The sequence below is a fragment of the Lynx canadensis genome, chromosome B2 (genome assembly GCF_007474595.2).
Source record: "Lynx canadensis isolate LIC74 chromosome B2, mLynCan4.pri.v2, whole genome shotgun sequence".
In the NCBI taxonomy this organism is placed as follows: domain Eukaryota; kingdom Metazoa; phylum Chordata; class Mammalia; order Carnivora; family Felidae; genus Lynx; species Lynx canadensis.
In genome coordinates, this window is record NC_044307.1 from 118747985 (window position 1) to 118775362 (window position 27378).

Below are 27378 nucleotides of genomic sequence, written 5' to 3' on the forward strand. Positions count from 1 at the left end.
CTCATGTGTCTTATACTCAGCAGAGGATATTAAATCTGTTTTTTACCTCCTGGAAATATGCCAAATTGTTCAGAAACAAACAGGTGTCCTAAAAGTAAAGGGGTCATCACAGCCACTGTGCCAGATTGTACAAATTGTGCCCTGTAGGAGGAGTCCTGACTCGGGAGGTAAGTAGGGTTACAGTCTAGCCCTTGTTCAGCCAAGCCACCATGCCCAGAAGAGGTACATTTTCCTAATTTATGCAAAAGCACCATATCAGACAGAGTGACTCTTCTCATGTCAACATTAATAGAAAGGGAGACTTGAGTAAACATACGAAATTGGTGTTACGTAGCCAAAGAGATATTACTAATAACAGTATCAATTAACATTTGCATTTTCTTCCACATTATCCCTATGGAAATTCATTTTCCATCTAGTTTATTTATTGCTTAATTTGAAAATAATACTCTAACCTAATAAAGATTTCTGGATTTAAAAGCCGAAATGGTATCAATAGCAAAATTGATCAAAATCAAACAATTTTATTTCTGAAGTATAAATGAGTAAAGGTAGAAAGGCACTACCAAATTCTTCTCCCTAAAGGGAAAAATTAATTAAGTGTGAAAAAAAGATCAGAGACCTGAAATGAGTTCAAGCAAGCCCCACTATAAATAATGTAATACAAAATATGGGGTAATGTAATACGAACTTCCTCTCCCACCCAACTGACTTAGGGAGAATCTGAAAACATAACTTAACAGAATAGACTGTCAACAGAACAGAAAATATTTTTTGGCCACAGAACACTTTCCAACACTAAACTCCAGAATGGCCTACCCATATATACTAAAGCGCAAAACGCACTACTTGGTAACGGGAAGAAAACATTAAAGAAACCAGCTCCTACCCTCCAGGGATTAAAATCTTAAGTAGAAACAGACTTAAAACTCTAATGTTGCTGTCATCGAGGTATACATGGTGGGAAGGAAAAAGGAGGGGTCAGATAAGGGTTCGGTGACATTTGAGCTGGGATATGAAGATGAGAGAGCCTAAATGAGAATTAAATTCTAAAGCTCAATGGCCTGCCAGTCAAAGCACACTCAAGAAAGGATGGCATTTGTGTGGCACGCTGGAGTAAACTGAGGATGCTGACTCCTACTGGAGCCAGGGCTCTGGCTAAGACTGGCTGTCCCCAGGGATAAAGAGATCTGTAACCCAGTACATCTGTGAGCCATTTTGGCCACACCAGGCTGCCATGGAACACACATTGGCAAGTTCTGTGGAGTGTTGAGAGTAAATTGGTAATTCTCAACCTCTGCAACCCATTATAATCACCTAAGAGCTTTTAAAAGAATATAGATGCCACTCCAATCAGAATTTCCAGGGAAATAGCCTACACATGGGTGTGTTTTAGGAGCTCTCAAATAAGCCTAATAGGAGATTAGTTGAAACCACTGGTCAAAACTTCCCCTCTCGTACCAAAGCAAAACTGGGTGACTCACACAGCAAATTTCATCAACATCAACATCATCAACATCAACATCATCAACATCATTATCATCATCATCAACAACCAGCAGATAATTGAATATTAAATAGTATCTATTTCTAACCATGAAGAAGTCACAGAATCCAGAATTACTATTCTCTTATAAAACAACTGGAAAACTCAATAAAACATACATACAGGCACCAGGCAGTAGAGGACTGTGATCCTTAATAGTAGGGCGAAAAATAAGGTGATTCCTACCATAAATCAGGGTTTTTGACAATCTCTAGACTGTAGGGTGGAAAGGGGGAATACAAACAGCCTGAGAATCTTGCTGAGTTTAGGATTCAGAGACTGGAAACTAGGGAGGACAAGGCAGCTAGAATTTGTAGGGCAGAGTCCCCAACAGGAGGAAGCTAAGTAGAAAAATAATTCCAAAAACCTGCGTAGGGATCCCTTGAGTCTTTTGCCAAATACAAATCTGTGCATGAAAGATTGAAACCCTCAGAAACTAGGCAGTATAGCTTCCAAATAGAGAACAATTGCCACTCTTATTCAACACTGTACTAACTAAACGCTCTAAACAGTGCAATTAGGCAGGAGAAAGAAGTAACAAGCATGCAGATTGGAAAGGAAGAAATAAAACTTTATGTATACATGACACATAAAAACCCCTAAAGGATTTACCCCAAAATAAAAGCCCTTAAAATTTATAAACAAGCTTAGAAATGTCTCAAAATATAGAATCAACACACAAAAATTAATTGTATTTCTATATACTAGCAACAAACAATTCGAAATGAAAAAAAATTAAATTCCATTTATGATAGCATCCCAGACATAAAATACTTAGAAGTAAATGAAACAAAATATGTGCAAACCTGTACTCTGAAAACTACCGAAGATTCCTGAGAGACATTACAAAGGCCTCAATAAATGGAAACATAGGCCGTATTTATGAATTGGAAGATTCAATGCTATTAAGATTTGCACTTTCTCCAAATTGATTCATAGATTCAACACAATCCCAGTCAAAATCCTAACAGGCTTTTTTTGTAAATCTGATTTTAAAGTTATTTGGAAAAGAAAAGGATTTTAAATAACCAAACAATTCAAAGTTGGATGGTACACACTTTCTGATTTCAAAACCTACTATAAAGCTACAGTAATCAAGGGATGCCTGGGTGGTTCAGTCGGTTGAGCATCCGTGGAGACTTCAGCCGGGGTCATGCTCTCAAGTTTGGTGAGTTCCAGCCCTGCAGCCGGCATTGCCCTCAGCGCTGTGCTTGTAGGATCCTTCGTCCTGCCCCAGGCCTGCTCTCTGACCCTCCTCCGCTTGCGCATGCGTGCTGGATCTCTCTCAACTACAAACATTAAAAAAAAATTTTTTTTAAGCTACAGTAATCAAGAGAATGTCATATTGGCAGAAGGATAGACCTACAAATCAATGCAACATAATAGAGAATTCAGAAATAGACCCACACATAGATAGCCAATTGATTTTCGATAAAAATTAAAATACCAATTTAATTCAATAGGGAAAAGAAAGTCTTTTGAAGAAATGTTGCTGGGGGAGGAGCGCCTGGGTGGCTAAGCAGATCATGATCTCACGGTGCGATGGTTGGATTCGTGAGCCCCCCCATTCCAGTTCTGTGCTGACAGCTCAGAACCTGGAGCCTGCTTCGGATCCTGTGTGTGTGTGTGTGTGTGTGTGTCTCTCTCTGCCCCTCCCCTGCTTGCACTCTGTTTCTCTCTCTCTCTCTCTAAAATAAACAAACATCCAAAAAAACATGTTGCTGGGGGAAGACAATGAACCTTGACCCTTACTTCAAGCAATACAATAATTTAACTCAAAATGGATCACAGACCTGAATGTAGTATTTAAAACTATTAACTTCTAGGAGAATACTTCATGATCTTGGAGTAGGCAAAGATTTCTTCGATTAAACACAAAAGGCATGAACCATAAAAGAAAAAAAATTGATCACATCATCAAATTTTAAAACTTAAGCTCCTTGAAAGACATTTTTAAAAATGTTTTATTTATTTTTGAGAGAGAGAGAGAGAGAGAGAGAGAGCGCATTAGCAGGGTGAGAGGCAGAAAGAGAGGGAGACACAGAATCTGAAGCAGGCTCCAGTATCCATGCTGTCGGCACAGAGCGGAATGTGGGGCTGGAACTCACAGACCTTGAGATCATGACCTGTACTGGAGTCAGGCGCTTAATGGACTGAGCTGCCCAGATGCCCTGAAAGACATTTTTGAGAAAGTGAAAAGAAGATTAAATTTTCTCTTACGGATTGGGAGAAAATACTTACAATATGAATATCTCACAAAGAACTTAAATCAAAATTTTATTAATCAGTTAGAACTCAGTAAGAAGGCAGTGCGATTTTTTAATTTTGGTTTTGTTTGTTTTTGAGAGAGAGAGCTCGCAAGGGTGCAAGCAGGGGAGGGGAAGAGGGAGAGGGAGAGAGGGAATCTTAAGCAGGCTCCATGCCCAACTTAGTGGAGCCCAACTCAGTGTGGAGCCCAACTCAGGGCTCAATCTCACAACCGTGGGGTTATGACCTAGCCAAAATCAAAAGTCGAATGCTTATCCTACTGAGCCACCCAGCTACCCCAATACATTTTTTTTTAAAAAAAAGAAAAAAAAAACTTGAACACTTTACAAAAGAAGCTATATGAATGAACAGTACACACATGAAAAGATGTCCAACAGCATTAGTCATCAGGTGTATTCATCATGCCTTTTTATTCTACATTTTTGATGTTTTAATATTTTGGGTCCTTGCTGACCCTTGTGGCAGTCATCTCTTGATCTGTTGACCTTGCCATACCTAGATAATAATAAAACCTTTATTTATTTTTTTTTTTAATTTTTTTCAATGTTTATTTATTTTTGGGACAGAGAGAGACAGAGCATGAATGGGGGAGGGGCAGAGAGAGAGGGAGACACAGAATCGGAAACAGGCTCCAGGCTCTGAGCCATCAGCCCAGAGCCCGACGCGGGGCTCAAACCCACGGACCGCGAGATCGTGACCTGGCTGAAGTCGGACGCTTAACCGACTGCGCCACCCAGGCGCCCCTAAAACCTTTATTTTAAAACACAGGGAAATTCAAATTAGATGCTCAGTGAAATACCACTACCCTACTGACATGGATAAAAATTTTAAAAGATGACAATACCAAGTGTTGGTGAGGCTATGGAACAACTGGAATCCTCCTTAGCCATTGCTGGTAAGATTGTGAAATGGTACAATCATTTTGGAAGGCTGGTTGATAGTTTCTTATAAAGTTAAACATACATAGGGGCGCCTGGGTGGCTCAGTCAGTTGGCATCTGACTTCAGCTCAGGTCATGATCTCACGGTTGGTGGGTTCAATCCCAGCATCAGGCTCTGTGCTGATAGCTCAGAGCCTGGCGCCTGCTTCAAGTTCTGTGTCTCCTTCTCACTCTCTGCCCCTCCCCCGCCCATGCGCGCACCCACGTGCTCTCTCTCTCTCTCTCTCTGTCTCTCAAAAATAGATAAATGTTAAAAATGTTTTTAAAAAAAGCTAAACATACATTTACTATAAGACCCAGCAATTGTATTCCTAAGTTTCTACTCAAGAGAAATTAAAATATATGTCCACACAAAGACTTACACATAAATGAATTCATAACAGCCAACAGATGGAAATCAAATGTCCATTGTCCACAGATGAATGGATAAACAAATCTATATCTATAATGATATGGAAGGATACAATAAAAAGTAATTCATTACCAAAAAATGCAAAGGCATGGGTGAATTATGCTAAGCAAAGAAGTTGGATGCAAAAGGGTACACACCATAAGCTTCTGTTTCTATGAAACTCAGGAAAAAAATCAATTTAATCTACACTGACAGGAAGAACATCAGAGGTTTCCTGGCACTGAGGGTGGGACAAATTGACTGGGAGGGGCACAAGGACAATTTGGGAGCTAGTAGGAATATTCTGTGTCTTGATTGTGGTGGGGATTATAGGAGTATATCAATATGTCAAAACACATTGAAATATAAACTTATATGGGTAGAATTTATTATATGTAAACTATACCTCAATGAAGTTGATTCTTTTTTTTTTAATTTTTTTTTTCAACGTTTATTTATTTTTGGGACAGAGAGAGACAGAGCATGAATGGGGGAGGGGCAGAGAGAGAGGGAGACACAGAATCGGAAACAGGCTCCAGGCTCTGAGCCATCAGCCCAGAGCCCGACGCGGGGCTCGAACTCCCGGACCACGAGATGGTGACCTGGCTGAAGTCGGACGCTTAACCGACTGCGCCACCCAGGCGCCCCGAAGTTGATTCTTTAAAAACAGTATCCTTGAAATTGAATCAAATTTTATGTCTGTCCTATTCATTATTCTTTTATCCATAATGAGGTAATATGTCTGATTATTCTGAAAATATTATGAAAAGAAAAAATATATATTTGGAGGCAATTACTGAGACCAAATGGTTTCCTGTTCTAGGAGTTAAGACAATATTAACAATATTGCTTTATATGTCTATAAAGAGCCTTATCTCTGTGTACTTTGTATTATTATGTATCTATAAAATACCACGCTATAACAGTAGCTGTACTTTACAAATCTCTTTTTTACAAAGCTTAACTGTTAACTCTGATATATAGACTCTGTTATCTGTGCCCCTTCTCCCACCTCCTTAGCCAGTTCTGAAATTAGGAGGCTTTTGCCTTTCAACACCAACACAAAAACTGTGTGCCAGTTCAGGAATCCGCTGTCTGGACAGCTATCTACCCTGCATTCCCCAAAAGGAGGACTTGGAACGCTAAGCAGCTGGATGGATGCCCATGTCCCCATCTCTGCTTCTTTTTAGGGGCAGTGGGGGAAGATAAAATAGGACAGCCAGATGGCTACAACTCATTACTGCCTGGCAGCATTCAGGGTGAAATGAGAGTAAATTAATCAGCATTCAGGAGAAATGAATGGCAGGGGGCAATGTGTATTGATGCTATTTTAGCGCAAGTCAAATTAAACCTGTAGAACTGACAAGGTGCATTAATCTCCCTGTTGCCTCCGGTAGCCGTGCAAATGAGCTCCTAGTTTCCTTATACAAACAGCTGTTATTTTCCTGTTACTACCTTGGCAGAAAATTCTAGTAATGTCCTGGTAGCTTATGTGTAGTGATTAGTACAGACTGGTGCATTATACTCACTCTGCTAATGAAAGAACTTAGCCTATATTGCAGCAACACATTTTTAAAGTGTAGCGCTCTGACAGAAAGCAGGGCTGTGCAAAGCAACAGATTTGTCAGTCATCTGAAAACACTCGGGTTTAAATGACACTGCGGATGATGTACTGTTTGCATACTGCAGAAGTCATAAGGACTTTTTTCTAAAGGGAAATGGAAATAAAATTATGTGGTTTTTTTAAATAAAGAGAATTCTGACTCCTATTTCAAGGGTCAGCTGTAAATCTGTGTAATGGCATTATGTTAGATTATCTTCTCTGTGACATAGATTTTGGAATAATACTATATAGCAGGAAAAGGTTGACTCCCAATTAAAGAAGAAAACCACAATCATACAATCAATTGATGACATCTGGGTAAATCTCATGTCTGCTAAAAGCTCCTCTCTGACATATCGAGGGTCTGTGGCATCACTCAATCCCTGCCCTCCACCCGCCACCCTACCCCCTGCCCTTTCATACTGAATACAGCCATCTTTGGTAATGCCCCTCTGGTGAGAGCCCATTAAGTCAGAAGTGCCTTCCAGAGCCTCCTTATGGCCAGAAAGACCAATGAGAAGGGGTCATTATCATTTTTAAATTATGGCAAGAAGTGGAAATCAGAGAATTTAGAAATCACAAAGTGGTCTGCAAGGCTGTCTGGTACTTGTCTCAGGCTTTTCTCTTCTGGAACATTTCTATTCTTATCCAGCAGCAGATTCAGATTTTGTAGGTCTGAAGCTTTATATCTGGGGGGGGGGGGGTTCCTATTTCAGAGAAAAAAATACAAAGTTGCCAACACAAAATTCTGTATGACAGTGAATACCCACATAAACTGAGAAAAGAAATAACAAGTTACAAATTTTAAAAGCTAACTTTTGGAGCACCTGGGTGGCTCAGTCGGTTAAGTGTCGGACTTTGGCTCAGGTCATGATCTCATGGTCCATGAGTTCAAGCCCCACGTCAGGCTCTGTGCTGACAGCTCAGAGCCTGGAACCTGCTTCAGATTCTGTGTCTCCCTCTCTCTCTCTGACCCTCCCCTGTTCATGCTGTCTCTCTGTCTCAAAAATAAATAAACATTAAAAAAAAATTTTTTTTAAATAAAATAAAATAAAAGTTAACTTCTTTTTTACATTCTTAGGCTTCTGTCACTCTTTCAGTTTTTGATTTTTGATTTTGGCCTCCGCTAGGAAATTTCCTTCTTATCATATTTGAATTTTGGTATAATCAATAATTTAAAAGATAAAAAAACCTAATCTGAAATTAATGCATTCCAAGAGGAATTAAATGTTTTTTAATTGTCATTATATTATATCGTGCTATATAACCATATAATCAGATTTCTCTTACATACCTTGAACTTTCATAAATACATACACTTGGTTATCAGAACACAGGTTTCTTCAGGTGCATGCTCTGCCAGGTGGCAGTTCCGTGTGCTCTTTTGTCCAGAACTGCCACACTTAGTCAAGATAAGATCCACCATACACACTAAAACGTAACCAAGTACTTGGGAATCTGTGAAATCGCACAAAGATACAATTACTGTTTGTGGTGCCATTGCTAACCATTGTCAACCTCAGACGCAGTTCTCACAAATTCTGTTGTACCCAATTAACTCCAGAATGTGTGTTTATAGTTGCGTATACACTGTAGGAGGGAACTTTCATTTTGACTGAGCACGAATGAGAATCAAATCTTCCCCTTCGAATTTTACATGTGTGACATTTGGAAGAGTTTTCCAGAGTCACTCTGGCTCGTATATTTCAAACCTTATTTCTCCTCCAGTTCCCATATACTTCTGAAGTTGAGTACATAGGACATGTTGAGGTATGACCTTTTGCCCCTGAACCTTTAGGTCACATACTAAGAGTTACTGCACAGTGGGTGGTAGTATTCCCGAAGCCTTTTTTCACACACAGCTAAATACGACTTAACTATGTACAGAAACGACTGCAAACCACAGAAACATTCCACTATTGCAATTAGATGTGTCCCTGACTCATCTTCCCCTAGACCTCTCCCAAATATGTCCATGGCTGCTCCAACACTACCCAACACAAGCAACATGACAGAAAGGGAGTTGAGGTGGAAAGACACAGTCTTAATCAATTGCAGTTAATATATTTCTTTTGTAAACTTTACAAACACTATGCCTGGGGCACCTGGGTGGTTCAGTCAGTTGAACCTCCAACTTTTGATTTTGGCTCAGGTCATGACCTCACGGTTTGTGGGTTCAAACCCCGGGTGGGACTCTGCATTGATGGCCCAGAGCCTGGCTGAGATTCTCTCTCTCTCTCCCTCTCTCTCTGCCCCTCCCCTGCTCATTCCTGCATGCTTGCTCTCTCATTCTCTCCCAAAAATAAATACACTAAAAAAAATTCAAACACTATGCCCATGTATGTATATTTTCAGTATCCTTCCCTGGGTCTGGAAGTGCCTATGCAAATGAGGGGTACTGGCATTTAAACTTTACTAACTTAAATCAGCATAAATCAGTCTCTGTTCTGATCTCTTATTTCAAAAACATATTGATTGATCAAAGCATAATGGGTGAAGGCGGTGGGGGTGGGAGGACTTACTCAGCAGGACTTCCACCTCTGATATTCTAAATTTTTCCAGCAACAAAAACTTTTTGGTGTCTCAAAATACCCTCGTGTCCTTGGCACCTGGGAGGGCACATACTCACTTTTATACTAATCCCAGAGAGCCACCTGCCCCTGTCACAGCTTATTGTTTATGCCCAGAAACATCTAATTTTTATGGCCACTCTAGCTAGGATTGGATTACAAAGAATCTGTGTTCAGGTGGGCATGTTCTAATGATCGTTTTCCAGTGAGCAAAATAAGCTTGCAAAGTGGAATGAGCTGCCAATTGGAAATTCTCACGAATGAGACAAGGTTGATGCTTCTTGAACTGTTCGGGCCAGTTCATGCTAGTACAATTTACAAAAACAAAAGCAAACAAAAACGAAAGTAAAACCAAAAAACACCCACCATCATAATTTCTCAGAATAATTTGTTCCTTATCCACTGTTCTCTACCTAAGAGTCTCAAACATGTATGTTGATACTTAGGGATAAACTTCATGTTCAGAGCAGTAGGATAAATCTCCCTACCCAGTAGCCCATACTCAAAAGCATGGTCTGGAGACCTTAATCCCCTGAGAATCTCCTGGCAAAAGGACTTGATGGTCTAGTAAGTTTGGAAGAGACTCATGCAGTATTCCTCTCGGAATACCAAATTAAAACCTCTATAAAATCTTGCAATAAAGAAACCTACTTACCCCAGTATTCTCTACACTTAACCATTTTCCAAGCAATGTTTAATAAATCGTGGTAGAATTTTAGAGATTCGACTATGGGCACATCTTCTTGGTCTATTGTCATTGTTGTCAAGTTTCTAGACCAATATTTCTCAAAAGTGTGTTTTCTATCGCTTGGCCTCTTTCTCAGCGTGCTCTAGCCGCAATAGGCCTCCTTACATACCTTCAATCACCCCAGAAGCTTTTCCATTTCAGAAATTTAGTACCTCCTATCCCCTCTGCTTAGAACTCTATTCCTCCAACTGTGCACATGATTCCTTCTTTCACTTCATTCAGCACAAAAGTCAAGCTTTTCAGAGAAACTTCTGAATTATGTCCCCTCCCAAAATTCATGTTGAAGCCCTAATCCCCAATGTGACTAGGGCCTTTAGGGAGGTAATTAAGGTATCATTGGTCATAAGGGTGGGACTCTAATCCAGTACAACTTGTACACTTTTAAGAAGAGGAGGAGACACCAGGAGCATCTGTGCACAGAGAAGAGGCCAAGTGAGGACACAGCAAGAAGGCAGTCATCTCTACAAGCCAAGGAGAAGGGTCTCAGCAGAAACCAATTCTACCCACATCTTTATCTTGGACTTCCAGCCTCCAGAAATACATTGAATACTCTGAGAAGTACATTTCTGTTATTTAAGCCACCCAGTCTGGGGTATTTTGTTATGGCAGCCTTAGCAGGCCAATACAACTTCCCTGTCCACCCCACCTAAAATGAGCACTTCCCTATTATTTTCTCATTCTGCTTTAGTCTTTGCAGAGCACTTATCACTACTTAACATTGCATATGTGTATCTATCTCTAGGAGGTTGAGAAGCAGAAGAATAGAGTACTGTGGATAAGTGTTTGGGCTCTGGGTTCAAATCCTAGCTCTGCCATTTTCTAGTGGTGTAATCCTTGATGAGTTATAAAAACTCCAGGAGCTTTTCTGTCTGTACAATGGTGAAATGAAAAATGGTACTTATTTCATAGGCATTGATGTAAGATCATAATGAGATGTAACACATGAAATGCTTAGATTATTACCCAGAATAATATATGCATTTGATAAATGTTGCCTACTATTGCTTATCGACAACTTACTCCACTGGAATGTAAGTTCTATATAGACAGGGACTTTGTCTTATCCACAGATATGTACATAGTCCCCAAATCAGTGCCTGCAGGGCACGTGTTAACGCCTCAATAAATATTTGTTACCTGCAAGTATGAATAAATAAAAGCTGGTGCACCTTTTCTCAAAGTTTACAAAGAATTTAAATTCTTTATGTCTCTTCTGTGATCATCTTTTTTTATGGAATGAGCACCCTATAATGCATTACTGTTACATGGTTTCAGAGCACTGGTTTTTGTGTTGACTTTAGTATTTGTGCCATGTAATAGTACTTAGTTATGGGCCAAGCTAGGAGGGGCAGTTAATATGGGGCAGAAGCATATAGGCTTTTTCCTACTCAAAAGAGCTGTCAGTTCTACATTTACATTGTGGGCGAGGCTTCATTTTAGCAAAATGTCATGCACATGATGAAATTAAAGAACTTTATTTGATAGCCACTAGTTGTGTTTGTACTTAAGTTTTGGCATTGGTTTCGTAGCTGTACATAATTTGGTATCCCAGCTATCAGTCAATGGCACTTTGGCACCTTCCACTGATGGACTTCAGAACTTTCATTGTCCTATGGCATGTCATTGGAATGAGTCATTCTTTATGGCTCAGTCAGACTAATATAGAATCCAAATTAGAGGCCTGGTGGGTTTGGTATTATCTATCATAGGTCACAATTACCTAAGGTAAGCTTTTGCCGATGTCATTAGAATGAGTCATTCTTTATGGCTCAGGCAGACTAATGCAGAATCCAAATCAGAAACTTGGTGGGTTTGGTATTACCTTCAATAAGTCACATTTATCTAAGGAAGACTTTTGCCCAGCTGTCACCAAGAATATAATAGGTGGTAAATGAGCAGTTCCCTAGTAATTTTATTCCCAAATCTCAACATCTGCAATCACTTGTTTCTTAAATAACCATGTAAATCAGCAATGGGAACATTCACTATTATGGAAATCAACAGGAGAGTGTAATCCCCAATGTATTATGTCCCTCAGTTTTCACAGATGTGTATTTTCCAATGGTATTAATGATTTTTCCTACGACATGGTAAGGAGCCAGGTAAAGAATGTGCTGTCGTTTGGGTCGGAAATTGCACGCTGCCCGTGGAATCCCACCCTGAATTCTGGTAAATCAAGTTGATTACCAGTGTTTCCAACATTCCCAGCCTTTATAACTAAAAGTTCCCAGTTCTAAAGGATGTTTTAATTAATTCTAATATTTAGTCTTCCAGAAGTTCCCAGTGGTGTGGCATTTTTCATAATTGAAGAAAACCTTTAATATTAGCAATAATCACAAATCAAAACCTAAAAAGCAATACTCTGCAATAGCATAAAAAATATGAAATACTTACACATAAATCTGACCGAAAATGTTTAAGACTCACACACTGAAAACTATAAAACATTGTTGTGAAAAGTTAAAGAAGACCCAAATAGAGTGGAAACACATGTCATGTTCATGGGTCAGAAGACTCAATATTGTTAAAATATCAATTCTCTCTTCATATTGATTTTCTCCTCATTTACACATGCAATGCAATCGCCGTCAAAATCCCAGCAGGGCTTTTTATCGAAATTGGCAAGGTGATCCTAAAATTCGTATGGAAATGAAAATGGCCTGTATTACTCAAACCAACTTTGAAGAAGAACAAAGTTGGAGGGCTAAGAGTTCCTGATTTCAAGACTTATTTTAAAGCTACAGTAATTGGGATGCCTGGGTGACTCCGTTGGTTAAGTGCTCGACTTCGGCTCAGGTCATGATCTCCCGGTACGTGAGTTTGAGCCCCGCATCAGGCTCTGTGCTGATGCCTCGGAGCCTGGAGCCTGCTTCAGATTCTGTGTCTCCCTCTCTCTCTGCCCCTCCCCTGCTCGTGCTCTGTCTCTGTCTCTAAAAAACAAATAAATGTTAAAAAAAAAAATAAAACCTCTATGTTTTCCAAGACATTGTTAACTGAACGAAAAGACAAAGCTAGAATGGGGGGAAAAAATCCTTCCAAATCATATGTGTGATAATTGACTTGTATCTAGAATATATGAAGAACTCTCAACACTCAATAAGAAAACAAATAATCCAATTTTTTTAACATGCAAAAGTGTTGAATAGACACTTCAAATAAGATACATAAAATGGCAAATAGGCACATGAAAAGATGTTCAACATCTTTAGGGAAATGTATATTAAAACTACAGTGAGATACCACTACATATCATTAGAATGGCCAAAATTTAAAACAAACAAACAAACAAACAAACAAAAACAAACAAACTAACCATACCAAGTGTCAGTGAGTATGTGAAGAAACTAAAATTCTTTTTTTTTCAATTTTTTTAATGGTTATTAATTTTTGAGAGAGAGAGAGAGACAAAGAGATAGACAGAGCATAAGCGGGGGAAGGGCATAAAAAGAGGGAGATACAGAATCTGAAACAGGCTCCAGGCTCTGAGCTGTCAGCACAGAGCCAACTCAAGCCTCGAGCCCGCCTACTGCAAGATCATGACCTCAGCTGAAGACTGATGCTCAACTGACTGAGCCACCCAGGTGCCCCAAAACTAAAATTCTTATTATACTGCTGGTGGAGATATAAATGGTATAACTTACTTTGGAAAACAGTTTGAAAATGTCTTAAGTTAAACATACACTTACCATATGATCCAGCCATTCGGTTCCTAGGTGTCTACCCAAGAGAAATGAGAGCACATGTCCACATAAAGAATTATTGGGGGAGGGGTGCTTGGGTGGCTTCGTCAGTTAAGCATCTGACTTAGCTCAGGTCACGATCTCACAGTTTGTGGGTTAGAGCCCTGCATCCAGCTCTGTGCTGACGGCTTAGAGCCTGGAGCCTGCTTCGGATTCTGTCTCCTGCTCTCTGCCATTCCCCTGCTCATGCTCTGTCTCTCTCTCTCTGCCTCTCTCAAAAATAAATAAACATTAAAAAAAAAAAAAAGAATTGTGCAGGAATGTTGATAGCAGCTTTATTTGTAGTAGCCTACGATGGAAAACAATCCAAATGGCCACCAAAAGGTAAATGGGTAAAAGGTGGATCTCCACACAATGCAATGGTGTTCAGCAACACAAAGCAATGTTGATACACACAACAATATGGATCAATTCCAAAATAATTACACCAAGTGAAAGAAGCTAGAAAAAAAGAGACATACTGTGCAATGCCATGTGTATAAATTTCTAAAAATGCAGACTAATGTAGAGTAACAGATAATAGATCAGTGGTTGACTAAGAATTGGGGGAGCAGGAGGGGTGGGAGCAGAGATAGGAAAGGAACACAAGAAAACTTTTGGGGTGAATGGGTTCATCATTTGATCATGACAATGAGCTCGCAGACATGGACACACACAGGTCAAAACCTATCGAGCTGTGCAGTTTATTGTGTGAATTACATCCCAAAAGAGCCTTTTTAAGAAAAAAGTAAAGCTTTACATCCACTTCACAGATTGCACTCTCTTAGACATTTCCATGTGGATCAGAATTAGCTCAGAGCCAGTAACTGACACCACTGCTCACCCTCTCCTTCTTGGAAGTTTCGTTTGCTACCATTTCCTAACACTGCATCCTGTGGGCTCCTCTCCCACCCCACAGAGCCTTTTGGTTTTCTTCCCTGGTTCTCACCCTGCCTCCCATGTCTTAAGTCAGAGAGTTCTTTTTTATTTTTTAACATAAGAAACAGAGAGAGACAGCATGTGAGCGGGGTAGGAGCAGAGAGAGAGGGAGGCACAGAATCTGAAGCAGGCTCCAGGCTCAAACGGTCAGCACAGAGCCCGACGCAGGGCTAGAACCCATGAACTGTGAGATCATGACCTGAGCTGAAGTCAGATGCTTCACCCACAGAGCCACCTGGGTGCCCCTGAGTGAGGGCATTCTTTAGGGGCTGCAACTGGTGTCTCTTTTATCCTCATGTACACTCCTTCCTGAGCGCTCTCTCCATCCACTCACCCACAGCCACCATCTACACTACAGAGGACTTGTCCTCTCTCTTGATCTCCAGATTTCCACAAGTTTCCCCTTGAATATCTCTGCATTACCACCAATTTAATGAGTGCCAAACTATAAATGTTCCCCCACCCAAATGTGCTGCCCGACCTGTGTTCAGGTCTTACTTTATAGCCCTGCCATCTCCCCAGCTACCCAAGCCTGGCATAGCACAGTGGATGAGAGCAGCGGTTCAGGATCAGAGTCCTGAATCTGTCACTCACTAAATATGCGTCTTGGGAAAGTTATTTAACCTCTCTGTGCCTCATTTCTTCATTTGTCAAATGAGTCTTCCTCATATGGTCACTCCGAGGATTAAATAAGATACACGTAGAGTGGTTATGAGGTGCTTGATACATAGTAAGTGCTCAGTGATTGGTAGCATCATGGGTGACATTTACTCTATCTACTTATTCACCAAGGACTGTTCATGGGGTCCCTCCAGCCCCTTGTCTTCCTCTTTCCCTTCCCTTTGCCACCCCCATCTCAGACTCATTATATCCTGACACCATGTTGAAACAGCCTACTTGGATCTTTCTCAATGGTCCATTTTTTTCAAGGGCTACCTAAGTGAACCCAGGTCAACTCATGTGCGTCCATGATCAAAGACCTTTCATTGGTCCCCTTTGTCCAAACAGCATAGTCCTTGGAAGCACGTTCAAGAGTCTATGCCTTGATGCCCCCCCCCACTTCTCCACCTTCATATCTCTGTTCTGAACCCCATATCATTTGGCTACTCTCATTTCTTCCCTGTCCTCCATAAACCCTGCTGTGCCCCCACTGTCACGTATTTGTTTAAGGAGGTGATTCCACAGCTCTCCATCCCCAGGCTCAGCTCAAATACTATCCTTTTCATGAACTCGGCCCAATTCCCTAACTGGAATTAATCAGTCTCTCTTCAATGCTTCCATTGCGCTTTATATGTCAACCTGGGAGCTTATATTAATATCATTTATATTTTTGCCTGTTACTCTTACTTACCTTCTCTAGGCATTCAGCGAGGGCTTGAATGTTGAATGGAACAAAACGGAAAGAAAGAACATGACAACAGCTGCCTAACATCTCCCTGGTAATGTCACCTGCTCATGGAGCTTCTTTGTAGACTGACACTTTACAAATTAGCATCCTGTTCAAGCTGAAACAGCACCAGAGAGCCACCTCATTGGAAAGCACTCAAGAGAAAAAACAGCAGCACCACTCAAGGGTGTGTGGAGGGGGGAGAAGAGAAGCAAATAAAGTACGACAGATGCTGACTTAATCTTGGCTATTCTAAAGGACTCTTCCTGCAATTAAGATGTCTCTCTTCTGAGAGGAAGCTGTTTATTGTTCACTGCTTAGGAATGCCAGCCAAGCATCCCAGAGATGCTCCCTATTCTTATTATTTTATAAATTAGGGTGCCGAGTTTATAGGAGGATTAAGGCTGTGCGTGGCCATGAAGAACCCCTGGTGAAGGAATTCAAGAGGCACTCACACCAGCGTGTGCTTGATAGACTCTGCCAGCCACTCACCAAGGCAGCTGCCAAGTGGGGACGGGGACAGGGCCAGAGCATGAGAAGAGACGTGAACCCAAGAAGGTGGCTCGTCAATTTCCCCTCCCAATTTCCCAAATTCTCCAGGGGATTCTTTCATTATGGAAATGATTCTTTCTATTGCCTTTAGTTTAGTAGACCAGTGTCTTTCCAGTGGCAACTCAACTTAGTCAACAAGTCAGTGTCAACATAATTTTTTGCCCTTTCTTTTCCCAGAATCTTTGTAGTTACCACTCAAACCACAACACTATCATTCAGGGGCCACCTTCTACTGCTAATGGTGGGCCACAGAAATGTGTTAAGTGGAAGATAATTAGTAATAGAAACTACTAATGCAGGAGGCAAACACTGATGCATTGAGGGACGAAGAAAAAGAGGGCATAATAGCATCTATCCCATCACTATCGCTCGGGGTCATTACCTCTTTCTGCGTCTGTTTCCACTCCCAGAAGCCAGGCGCCATGATTTACTATTCTTTGTACGTCCAGCGTCTAGCCAAGAGGTTGGGTTCTAGTAGAATTAAATGTTTATTGAATAAATAAATACACCAAACGCACCTCCCAGAAAAGTATTCAGAGCAGGACCTACGAGGAAGAGTTTTTACCCATGGAAAGAATAGCGTTCCTCCTTCCTTGATATCAGGTGTATCAACTGCGCGTGACGGAAAATTCACTTTTTCCAGACACAGGTTCATAGGCACATGGACATGACTGCGAAGCAACTTTCAACTCTGAAATTTAGAAAATGCAGGACAACTTCTTCCCATGTCTGGGCACATGTAAGTAGAAGATACGTAACAATGAGGTTTGCTTGGAGTCAGGTATTATTCACTCCAGATAAACTGAATACAAAGATATCTAGGCCTCCTGGCGTCATTCCCCACCCCGCCAGATAAACGCTCCTCTCCGGAACGCTTCGGAAGAATCACGTTTCAATTCCTCCACACATCGTAGCTGAGTTACAGAGTAACCGGCTAGCAAGCCTCTCGGCGTCCCCGGGGCTGTTGAAATAGAGCAAAGTCCACAAAACTTCCATTGAGACTTGCTGAGCAAAGGCCGGAGCCCCAGAAGGAAACAAATACAGACTCTGAGCAAAGCTGCCCTCATCCCGAGTGCAGCCCGCTGGCCCCCCGGGGGGCCGGGTGCTTGGCAATGAGCCCCGTGCTGTCAGCGTTCCTGAGGGAGCTCCCCGGCTGGCTCCTGTTCGCTGGGGTCTTCCTGCCTGTGACTTTGCTGCTCCTCCTCCTCATCGCCTACTTCAGGACCAAACTGATGGAGGGTAAGTGGGAAGCCACACAGGGCAGGGGCTCGAAGGCCTTTCCCAGGACTCAGCTGCACAGGCCAGCGCACGGTCCGTGTTTCCGGGGGGCCTCGGGAGACACACGGCTGTGACTTACAGGCACTTCTCACCAAGTGCTCTGTCACCACCCGTTCACTGGTGGACGGGCAGTCTGACCCTTTCCGCAGCGTGGACCCGCCGTGGGGACCCCTAACCATAGCGTCTCACGGAGAGCCCAACTATGAATCAGCAATTCCTACATGTGACTCTCTCTCTCTCTCTCTCTCTCTCTCTCTCTCTCTCAGGGAAAATATATTCTACAAATGTTAAAATGCATATCATGGACTGCCCTCTCTACGTGACACATAGGTGCATATGCCATGAGTGTGCACACACACAGGCTTCTTGCTCACCCACTGAGCTTCTATTAAGCAAATGTGCCGGGGCACCTGGGTGGTTCATCCGGTTGAGCATCTGATGCTTGATTTGGGGTCAGGTCATGATCCCAGTGTTGTGGGATGTCCACGTTGGGCTCCCTGAGCTGGGCACGGAGCCTACTTGGGAGTCGCTCTCCCTCTCCCTCTGTCCCTCTCCTCAGGTCGCACTCCCTAAAATAAAAATAATAGGGGCGCCTGGGTGGCGCAGTCAGTTAAGCGTCCGACTTCAGCCAGGTCACGATCTCGCGGTCCGTGAGTTCGAGCCCCACGTCAGGCTCTGGGCTGATGGCTCAGAGCCTGGAGCCTGTTTCCGATTCTGTGTCTCCCTCTCTCTCTGCCCCTCGCCCGTTCATGCTCTGTCTCTCTCTGTCCCAAAAATAAATAAACGTTGAAAAAAAAATTTAAAAAATAAAATAAAAAATAAAATAAAATAAAAATAATAATAACAATTATTATTATTATTGTGCTGTCACAGTGTTTGGCAAATGTCAAGCCCTAATAGATAGCTGATGGCTTGGTGTATGCTTTTCATGAAACTATAGTCTCTTTTTTTAATGTTCATTTATTTACTTTTTGAGAGAGAGAAGAGAGAGAGCACTTGAGGCAGAGACAGAGAGAGACAGAGAATCCCAAGCAGGCTCTGCACCGTCAGCACAGAGTCTGATGCAGGGCTTGAACCCACAGACAGTGAGATCATGACCCAAGCCGAAATCAAGAGTCGGACCCTTAAGCGACTGAGCCACCCAGGCACTCCCATGAGACTATAGTCTCAAAGAGAAACAAAACAAAACGAAACAAAACAAAACAAAACTCAGGAAGCTCAAAGTGATTTGGACATAGACAATTGGGTCCTAGTTTGAGACTGGTTATTCTGCTATAATTAAATTAATGAAACTGAACTTTGACTTCATAGACTGTTAATAATGTGCCCAGGAAACACTAGATTAATATCACAAAGGTTAATAGTTATTTTAGCAATAGCAACAAAAACCAGTAATATTTAAAATGTTGGATGGTGTCAGGGGCGTCTGGGTGGCTCAGTCGGTTGAGCGTCCGACTTCAGCTCAGGTCATCATCTCATGTTTCATGGGTTCAAATCCCATGTCGGGCTCTATGCTGACAGTTCGGAGGCTGGAGCCTGCTTCGGATTCTGTGTTTTCCCCTCTCTCTGCTCCTCCCTCTCTCTCTCTTTCTCTCTCTCACACAAAAAATAAAATAAAATAAAATAAAATAAAATAAAATAAAATAAAATAAAATAAAAAATTTTTAAATAAAATAAAATGTGAGATGGTGTCATATTAAAGCACTATTTAAAACAAATTTGAAAATTGTTCCTTCTCCACTGAAATTGGCCACATCCCAGCAATGCCTTCATGGATTCCATTCTGAAAACAGATGTTTAGAATCTTGAATGAAGAATGCCATCACCTAGGCCTAAAATCAAGTAGAAGTACAATTGGGGATATTTCTAAGGTGAGGTTTAGAACACCAAGAAATCCTAGAGGGCAGAGAGCTCATTAGAAAATCACAAGTTTCTGATCCTAACATACTCAAACATACCCTCGCCTTTTATTTTTTTGGTCTCATTTTTATGACCAGCTCTCTTGTTGAATGACCCAGCTGTATGCTGTCTTGCCCTCCAGCATTCGTGTGGAGATCCTCATGAATCCTCTTCTTTATTAAGTTAGTTTATCCTCCACTGCCTCAAGACCAGTCTAGTGGATGTTCTGCCACTTAGCCATTCATTAACAGTGGACCCTGGAAAAGAGCCTCTGAAAAAGGAAGAGAAAATTAGAACCCCCCAGGATCCTAACTACAGGAGTTTTAGTCTTCCAAACTGGTCTAATGTACAGCCACTGCAAACACGTCCATTTTGAAAGTCTTTTAAAGGTGTTGGATTGGCCGCCTGTCACGCACATGCATGCCACAGGCTCCCGGTGACACTGAGCACCCTATGGAGAAGTAACAGGATGCTGATGTCACAGCCGGAGACTTGAATCGTTTATGTCATTCTCAAGTTTCATCTCTGCCTGCCTTTTCAGGTAGATAAAATGTTTAGTATCTCTAAAGTGTATCAAGCATTAAATGACGCTAACAACACACCCAAATAGGCTCATGGATTCTCAAGTCTCTTTCTGGCCTCTACTTATCGGTTATTTTAGGTCAGATCGTTCAGCAGGACACCTGGTGTTTGGGATGGATTCTTCAACAAAGGATGAATCTTGGTTTTATAGCTTTATTTATCCCTGGGTGACATTTGGGGGAAAATATCTATAATCTGCAAAAATTAAAATTAAATGGGTCTACAGTATTTTGCCTAGATATTTAGATAATGTAGAGAATTATGAGGTATAGACATATCAATCTCATTCCTTCAGAAGGCCCTGGAAAAGGCAGCCTGCCCTTGAAAGTGTGGCCTGGCATCACAGGGGGCTGAGGCAGGAAAAAATGTCGGCAACGTCCTACACGCATGCCCGGCCCCAAGGACATGTTCAACGTGTGGGCTACGATCATTGCACAATGACACCCTTCCTTCTTTGACACCTCCCTGTCCATGTAAGTTATCTAGAGATCAAAGCCTCTGATTTTTGCAACACGGCAAGGAAACCAAAGGAAAGCAAGAAGGTTTAAACCAAAGGAAAAGCAAGAAGGTTAGCCCTACACAATGAAGGCCAACGCCCCCTGGGTAGAGGTCTTTCACCAACTTTTACGTGCACTCCAAACTTGCCCCATACTTCTGGGTAGGAAGAATTCTCATTCATTCATTCAGCACATATTTGAGAATCTACCATATACCAGGGATTGTCCTAGCTACTGACACAGATTTTTACTCTGAGATTTTAGAACTAAGAGAACAATCCCAGGTCTAGAAAACCACAAAAATCATCCCACAAAATTGGTAGAAGTTGAAGGAGAGACATTGCAAATCTCCATTTTTCTGGCTCTGGCCTCATTAGATGTCTGGCCAATGGCCTTAAGAATGACCTGCCCTTCTCCCTAAATCTTACCCCAAAGTTAGAGCAGAGCATTCCCACCAGAAGCAGAACCCTCTGAACAGCTCAGGGGCACCCACAGCGATGTAATGAGTCTCATTTTCAGTGGTTCTTCTCCATTGTCCCCTTTTGTTGGCTCTCACTGAAGTGTACCTTGGAGCTTCCAGGCTACTGGTGAGGAGCCCAGGAAGGGTGAGTGAAGATGTGGAAGGAGCCAGCAAAACTCTCTGCATCAATCACTTAATGAAGTAGGGGTCCCATTTGAGGCTTATTGTTGGAAAGAATACTAAGGACTGTTAGCACCCTGACACCGGTGGCCTTCCAAGGAACCATCTGCAGGACACCAAGGGAGGATTGTCCGGCTGATGGGGCCAAAGAAGGCTCCCTATTGTCAGTTTTCATTCAGTTGAGACTGGGTCCCAAGTGCAGTGGGGTGAGGAGAGTGGGGGCCTTGGGCACCAGCCCTTATAGTTACCTGGCCAGGGGTACCTATCCAGGGGTACCTGGCCAGGAGGGCAGCTGAGGGGCAGCCTGCACCACATCACTGTCTAGAGAATTTTCTATTCAAACCATAACTTGCTTATCTTTCCCTCTTCTCCCAAACGGGAACTGTGCATCCTTTTTTGGAATAATTCCTGATTATGTTGTCCAGTGTAAGCATATTTTCATTTTTATGCAGATCTCTTCCCCTAATCTTCCAAAATTTCCTTAAAAAAAAAAAAAACTTCAAGAACATGTAGCCTTTTAAAAATGGAGCTGTTTTCCTAAGTGTAAGTAGTAATATCTCTTCTATAGTTTGAGGGCAATTGAGCTCACTTGGCCCCAAATAAAATATCACCAGTTTATATCTCTATTTAGCAGTTCCCACTTAAAAACTGTAACCAGATGGTCAAATGTCATGTCATTAATCTTCCATCCGGGGTTATGGCAAGTGTAATCATTCCTATTTTGTTCCTGTAAAGAAAGAGACATTGACAGATTAACTAGTGTGTTCACAGAACCCCAGAGTCCTGCATTCTGAAACAGAAAATCGGCTTGCCTGCCCCATACATCCTAGTCCATCAGACAAGAGAGACATTTTAAGATGTGATAGAAAGCTTGTGCAGGTACTGTAATCACTCAACATTAATCCCTACACTTGAAGCCTTAGGAAGTAATGGCACATGTAAATTTAATTAGTATGTAGAGCACATCAATTTTCTCACAAAGGAAGAAAGAAAATTCTCTAGCATCCTGCACTCTTCAATCTCTGTCAGTTGCCTTGAGGAGCAGCTCTTGAGGTGGAGGTCTGAATCTTGAACTTGCCATCTGCCAAACCCTTCATCAGCCATTACTACGAACATTTCATTCCTTCTAGAGTAGAAGTTTTGATTATCTTATCTCCCCAAGTCCCGAGATTCCTAAACCTCTACTTTCAGTGCTGTTATTTCCCCTCAAAATACCATCACTCTGATCAAGATCAAAATGCTCTCTAAGTAGCCAACATTGCCAAAAATAATCATTATTTTTTTAAAAAGTGTCTATTGAATGCCCAAAAGTTTTCATATGGAGTTAGATCCAAAATAAGGTCGGGTAAGTGATCACATTCTGGCCTTCAGCAACTTACATTCTGAGACAACTCAAGTATTGAAAATGTGCAGGTGGCTAGACCTCGTTCACTGAACTTCATATGTATGTTTTAATAGTCAGCAATCAAAAGGGAAAAAGATTAAGTATTTGGAAAAATCAGAATAATTTAAGCGTTAGTAGGGTAAAATTGTTAAGAGCTCGGACTATGGGGTCAAACCAAATGGGGTTCAAATTCCAGATCTGTAACAATGGCCACCCAATCTTCTGAAGCTTCAGTTTTTCATCTGTAAAATAGAATAATAGCAGGAGGGGTGGCTGGGTGGCTCAGTCAATTGAGGGTCTGACTCTTAATTTCGGCTCAGGTCATGATCCCAGAATTGTGGGACTGAGCCCCACATCAGACTCCATGCTGACTGTGGAACCTGCTTAAGATTCTCACTCTCTCTCTCTCTCTCTCTTTCTCTCTCTCTCTCTCCCTCTGCCCCTCTCACCCACCCTGGCATTCTCTCTCTCTCTCAAAAAATGAAATAAATAAGTAGAATAATAGCAGGAAGGAGCTATAAGATTGATGTGGGGATTAAGTGAGGTCATACGTACAAGTCTCTTAACAATGCCTGTTCTCAAAACTGTTAGTCATTATTACCCCTGCTAGCTTATAAATTCCAAGAAGCAGTGTTCATGTCATTATGATAGCTATTATTAAGATTACCTTATAATAATTAAGTAAATAGCCCAAATCACTCACCTAGAAAGTGGTAGAGACAGGAATTGAACGCTGGCTGGCCAACTCCAGCGCTAGCCTTCTCAGCCAACACACAATTCCTGGAGTGTTGAACACAGATGACATGTTCAATAGATATCTGTTGAATGGATGAAACCTTTTGGACCAGCCAAATAAACTTACTACCAATATGGAGAGCAACTGTGGGAGAATTTTAAACGTGGCAAGAATTTTATAAAAGCTTTGAGAGGATTTGATCTCTTTATATAACAGGAGTGATTCTTTTTTTTTTTTTAATGTTTATTTATTTTTGAGAGAGAGAGAGAGAGGCAGACTGCAAGCAGGGGAGGGGCAGAGAGAGAGGGAGACAGAATCTGAAGCAGGCTCCAGGCTCTGAGCTGTCAGCACAGAGCCCCAACTGGGTCTCAACCCACAAGCTGTGAGATCAGGCCCTGAGCCGAAATCAGATGCTCCCCCAGGAATAATTTTTTATGATGGTGATTCCTTAGCATAAAGACTTAACGCTGAGGCAGGGAGGTTGCATTTCTTCACCTGTGGCCCAATAGGGAAAACTTCCGTTGCCTGCAGAATTTCCGCAATTAACAAAACACCCGCCTGCCAATCTCACCTATCTAGCATCTCTCTGCACTTTCCTTAACAGACCAATTAAGTACAACAATGACCAGGTTGCAAGCTCTTTTAGAAGCGTAAATCATTGCTCTTGCTCTCTGGGTTGTGCCTTGCACCACACACTATGTACTGGAGAGATAACTCCTTGCGGATTGATGAGTTTCCTCTTGGTCTCTCTATTCTAGTTCTCCACTCCGGCAGGTACTCAGGTCACGCATTTTCAGTTCTACAATTTGTATCCGGGCTCCTCATTCAAAGCACTTGTGCACAGTCTTCTATAATTAGAAATAAGAAGGAAGGGGCGTCTGACTCTTGATTTGGGCTCAGGTTATGATCTCACAGTTCACGAGATCGAGCCCTGAATCGGGCTCTGCACTCTGCACGCAGGGCCTGATTGGGATTCTCTCTCTCTCTCTCTCTCTCTCTCTCTCTCTCTCTCTCTCTCTCAGTCCTCCCTCCCCGACCTCGAGGTAAATAAACAAACATTAAAAAATAATAATAGTAAAATAAAAAGGAAGAGAGGTACACGGGTGGCTCAGTCAGTTGAGCATCTGACTCTTGATTTTGGCTCAAGTCATGATCCCAGGGTCATGGGATCGAACCCCGCGTCAGCCTCTACACTGAGTGTGGAGCATACTTGGGATTCTCTCTCTCTCTCTACCTCTACCCCTCACTCGTGCATCCTCTCTAAAATGAAATTAAATTAAAAATAAAATTAAATAAAGTAAAAAGGAAGAAATTACTGACATTCCAGTGAGTTTATTATCTAAACCATGGGCCATCTCAAGCAACATCTTAGAACAAGCAATAATCTAGTGGAGAGGCCGTGTAACCAAGTAGTTGAGAATGTGGGCTCTGGAATCAGACTTCCTGTGATGGAATCCTGAGTCTATTCTTTTCTGGCATCTTAAGCAAGTGGCTTCCTCTTGATGTCTCCCTGCCTCAGTTTGCTCATCTGTAAAGTCAGACTCCCAAGGGTGACTACAATATAATGCCATCAAGAGTTAAACATGATAAGACACGCAAAGGGCTTCACACACTGACACATAACAAGTACTCAGCAAATAGTAGCTATTAAATATTGAGGCTCATGCAGCCTGTCTCTGCCTGGTGTACATGTAATGCCCCTCGACTATGACAACAAGCAGTCGCGGAGACCTAGAAGAACCTGGCTCAGGGAGAGTGCCTGTGTCCTGGGCTACAGGGCGTACAAAGTGCCCAGCGAGGGCTAAATTGCGTGGATTGGCTATGGGAGCCAAAGGGAACATTTCCAGGCTCAAGTCTATAAACATGCACTCTCTCCCATAAGATTACAAGCCCCTGGTCTCTGGCTTTGGATGATCTGACTTATTATAATTGTGAAAATAAAACTTTTAAGAGCAAAAGCAGGCTCAGTTGTGGTGGTCAGGAAAAGAGATATATTTTTTTAATGTACCAGGAAGGTCCCAAGTGACACTTATTGGGATCTCAAGAGAAATCTCAGAGCTACAGATCCAATTTGTTATTGCCAGAGAGGTAATAGTTGAAGCTACGGGAGCAGAGAAGAGGACACAGAAGAGATGGCACATGATAAAAACCAAAGGGAGGAAAATAACTGGAGCACGGGAGGGCTTGTGTCAAATGCTACAGAGAAGGAAGCTGGGGATTGAAAAATGCCACTAGATCTAGTAATTAGGATATTAGTGCTGAGTTGTGTGTGTGTGTGTGTGTGTGTGTTTAAATTTTTTTCTTATTTTTGAGAGAGAGAGAGAGAGGGAGGGAGAGGGAGAGAGAGAGCATGAGCGGGGGGGGGGGAGCAGAGAGAGAGGGAAACACAGGATCTGAAGCAGGCTCCAGGCTCTGGGCTGTCAGCACAGAGCCTGATGCGGGGCTCGAACCCACGAACCGTGAGGTCCTGACCTGAGCTGAAGTCAGACGCTTAACGGACTGAGCCACCCAGGTGCCCCTCATGGATGACTTTTCATAGTTCAGTAGAGTAGCTTTAACGGAAGTTGTATTTTAAGGGGTTAAGGGGTATGCGGGTGGTAAAAGTTGAAACTGTCAGTTTTCACTAAAGGATGCCAAAAGGTAAAGGAGAGAAGACTAATCTGACATATCTAAAGATTATAAATGTGCAAACACATTATTTTGGGGGTGGGAGGAGGAGCAGGGATAGAAACTCTTATCTTACTCATTTCCACATCCCCAGCCCCTGGCCTACAGACATGCTGAATAAATGCCTATTGAATAAGGGAGTCGTAAGAAATTTAATCAACACTTAATCTGCTAAATATTAACAATACTTAGCATGTAATGATTATTACAGTGGTCATTTGTCCACCACAACCGGGACCATTTTTGCAAAATAAACATCTACATTTCTTCCGGAAGTGGTTGGGAAGGTAAGGGGAGTTCCTGCAGCAGGCCTTGCTGTGGGGGCCCGGCCTTGGGGACCTGGCAGAAATGCTGGCCAACAACCACTTATGAGTTGTACGTGCCCAATGGCAGGCACTGGGGCTGTCTCCAAAGTACTAACTGATAGTTTTCCTTCCAGTGAATGAAGAATTGTCCCAGACCACCAGTCATCACCAATACAAACGCAGGGCTGGCTCTTCCCAGTACCAGAGAACGAAACGAAGGTGACTTGGGGACCGGTCAATGGCTAAAACACAGTGAATTTCTACTGGTCAGCGGCTTAGCTAATAAAGTAAGTTAATAAACTCGAACAACAGCAAAAATAGAAAGAATACTAAGAGGCTTGTTCTTAACCACATTGAAAAGTGGCAGCTATTATCCGGGGGGACATCCACGAGACTCAGTCAATAGCAGGTCATCGGAGAGTACAAAGAATATGATTTGCTTGGATGTCGACTGGACACTGCAATTTTTTACCTTTTATAGGACTAGGTCCACTCTGATGGGCACTCTTTTTCATTTTTTTAAAATGTTTTTATTTATTTCTGAGACAGAGAGACAGAACACGAGTGTGGGAGGGGCAGAGAGAGAAGGAGACACGGAATCTGAAGCAGGTTCCAGGATCTGAACTATCAGCACAGAGCCCGACACGGGGCCCGAATCCACAAACCGTGAGATCATGACCTGAGCTGAAGTCAGGCGCTTAACCAACTGAACCACCCAGGCACCCGT

General features: G+C 42.1%; 1 protein-coding gene across 1 annotated transcript; it reads left to right on the forward strand.

The window, feature by feature from the left end:
- Positions 1–12153: 12153 nt before the first annotated feature.
- SMLR1 (small leucine rich protein 1) lies at positions 12154–27147 on the forward strand. Its single transcript, XM_030317110.1, is given in 4 exon segments — positions 12154–12235; positions 17664–17735; positions 17738–17902; positions 26786–27147. Coding segments are annotated over 4 exon segments (408 nt in total). The 3' UTR covers positions 26875–27147.
- The last annotated feature ends 231 nt before the right edge of the window (positions 27148–27378 follow it).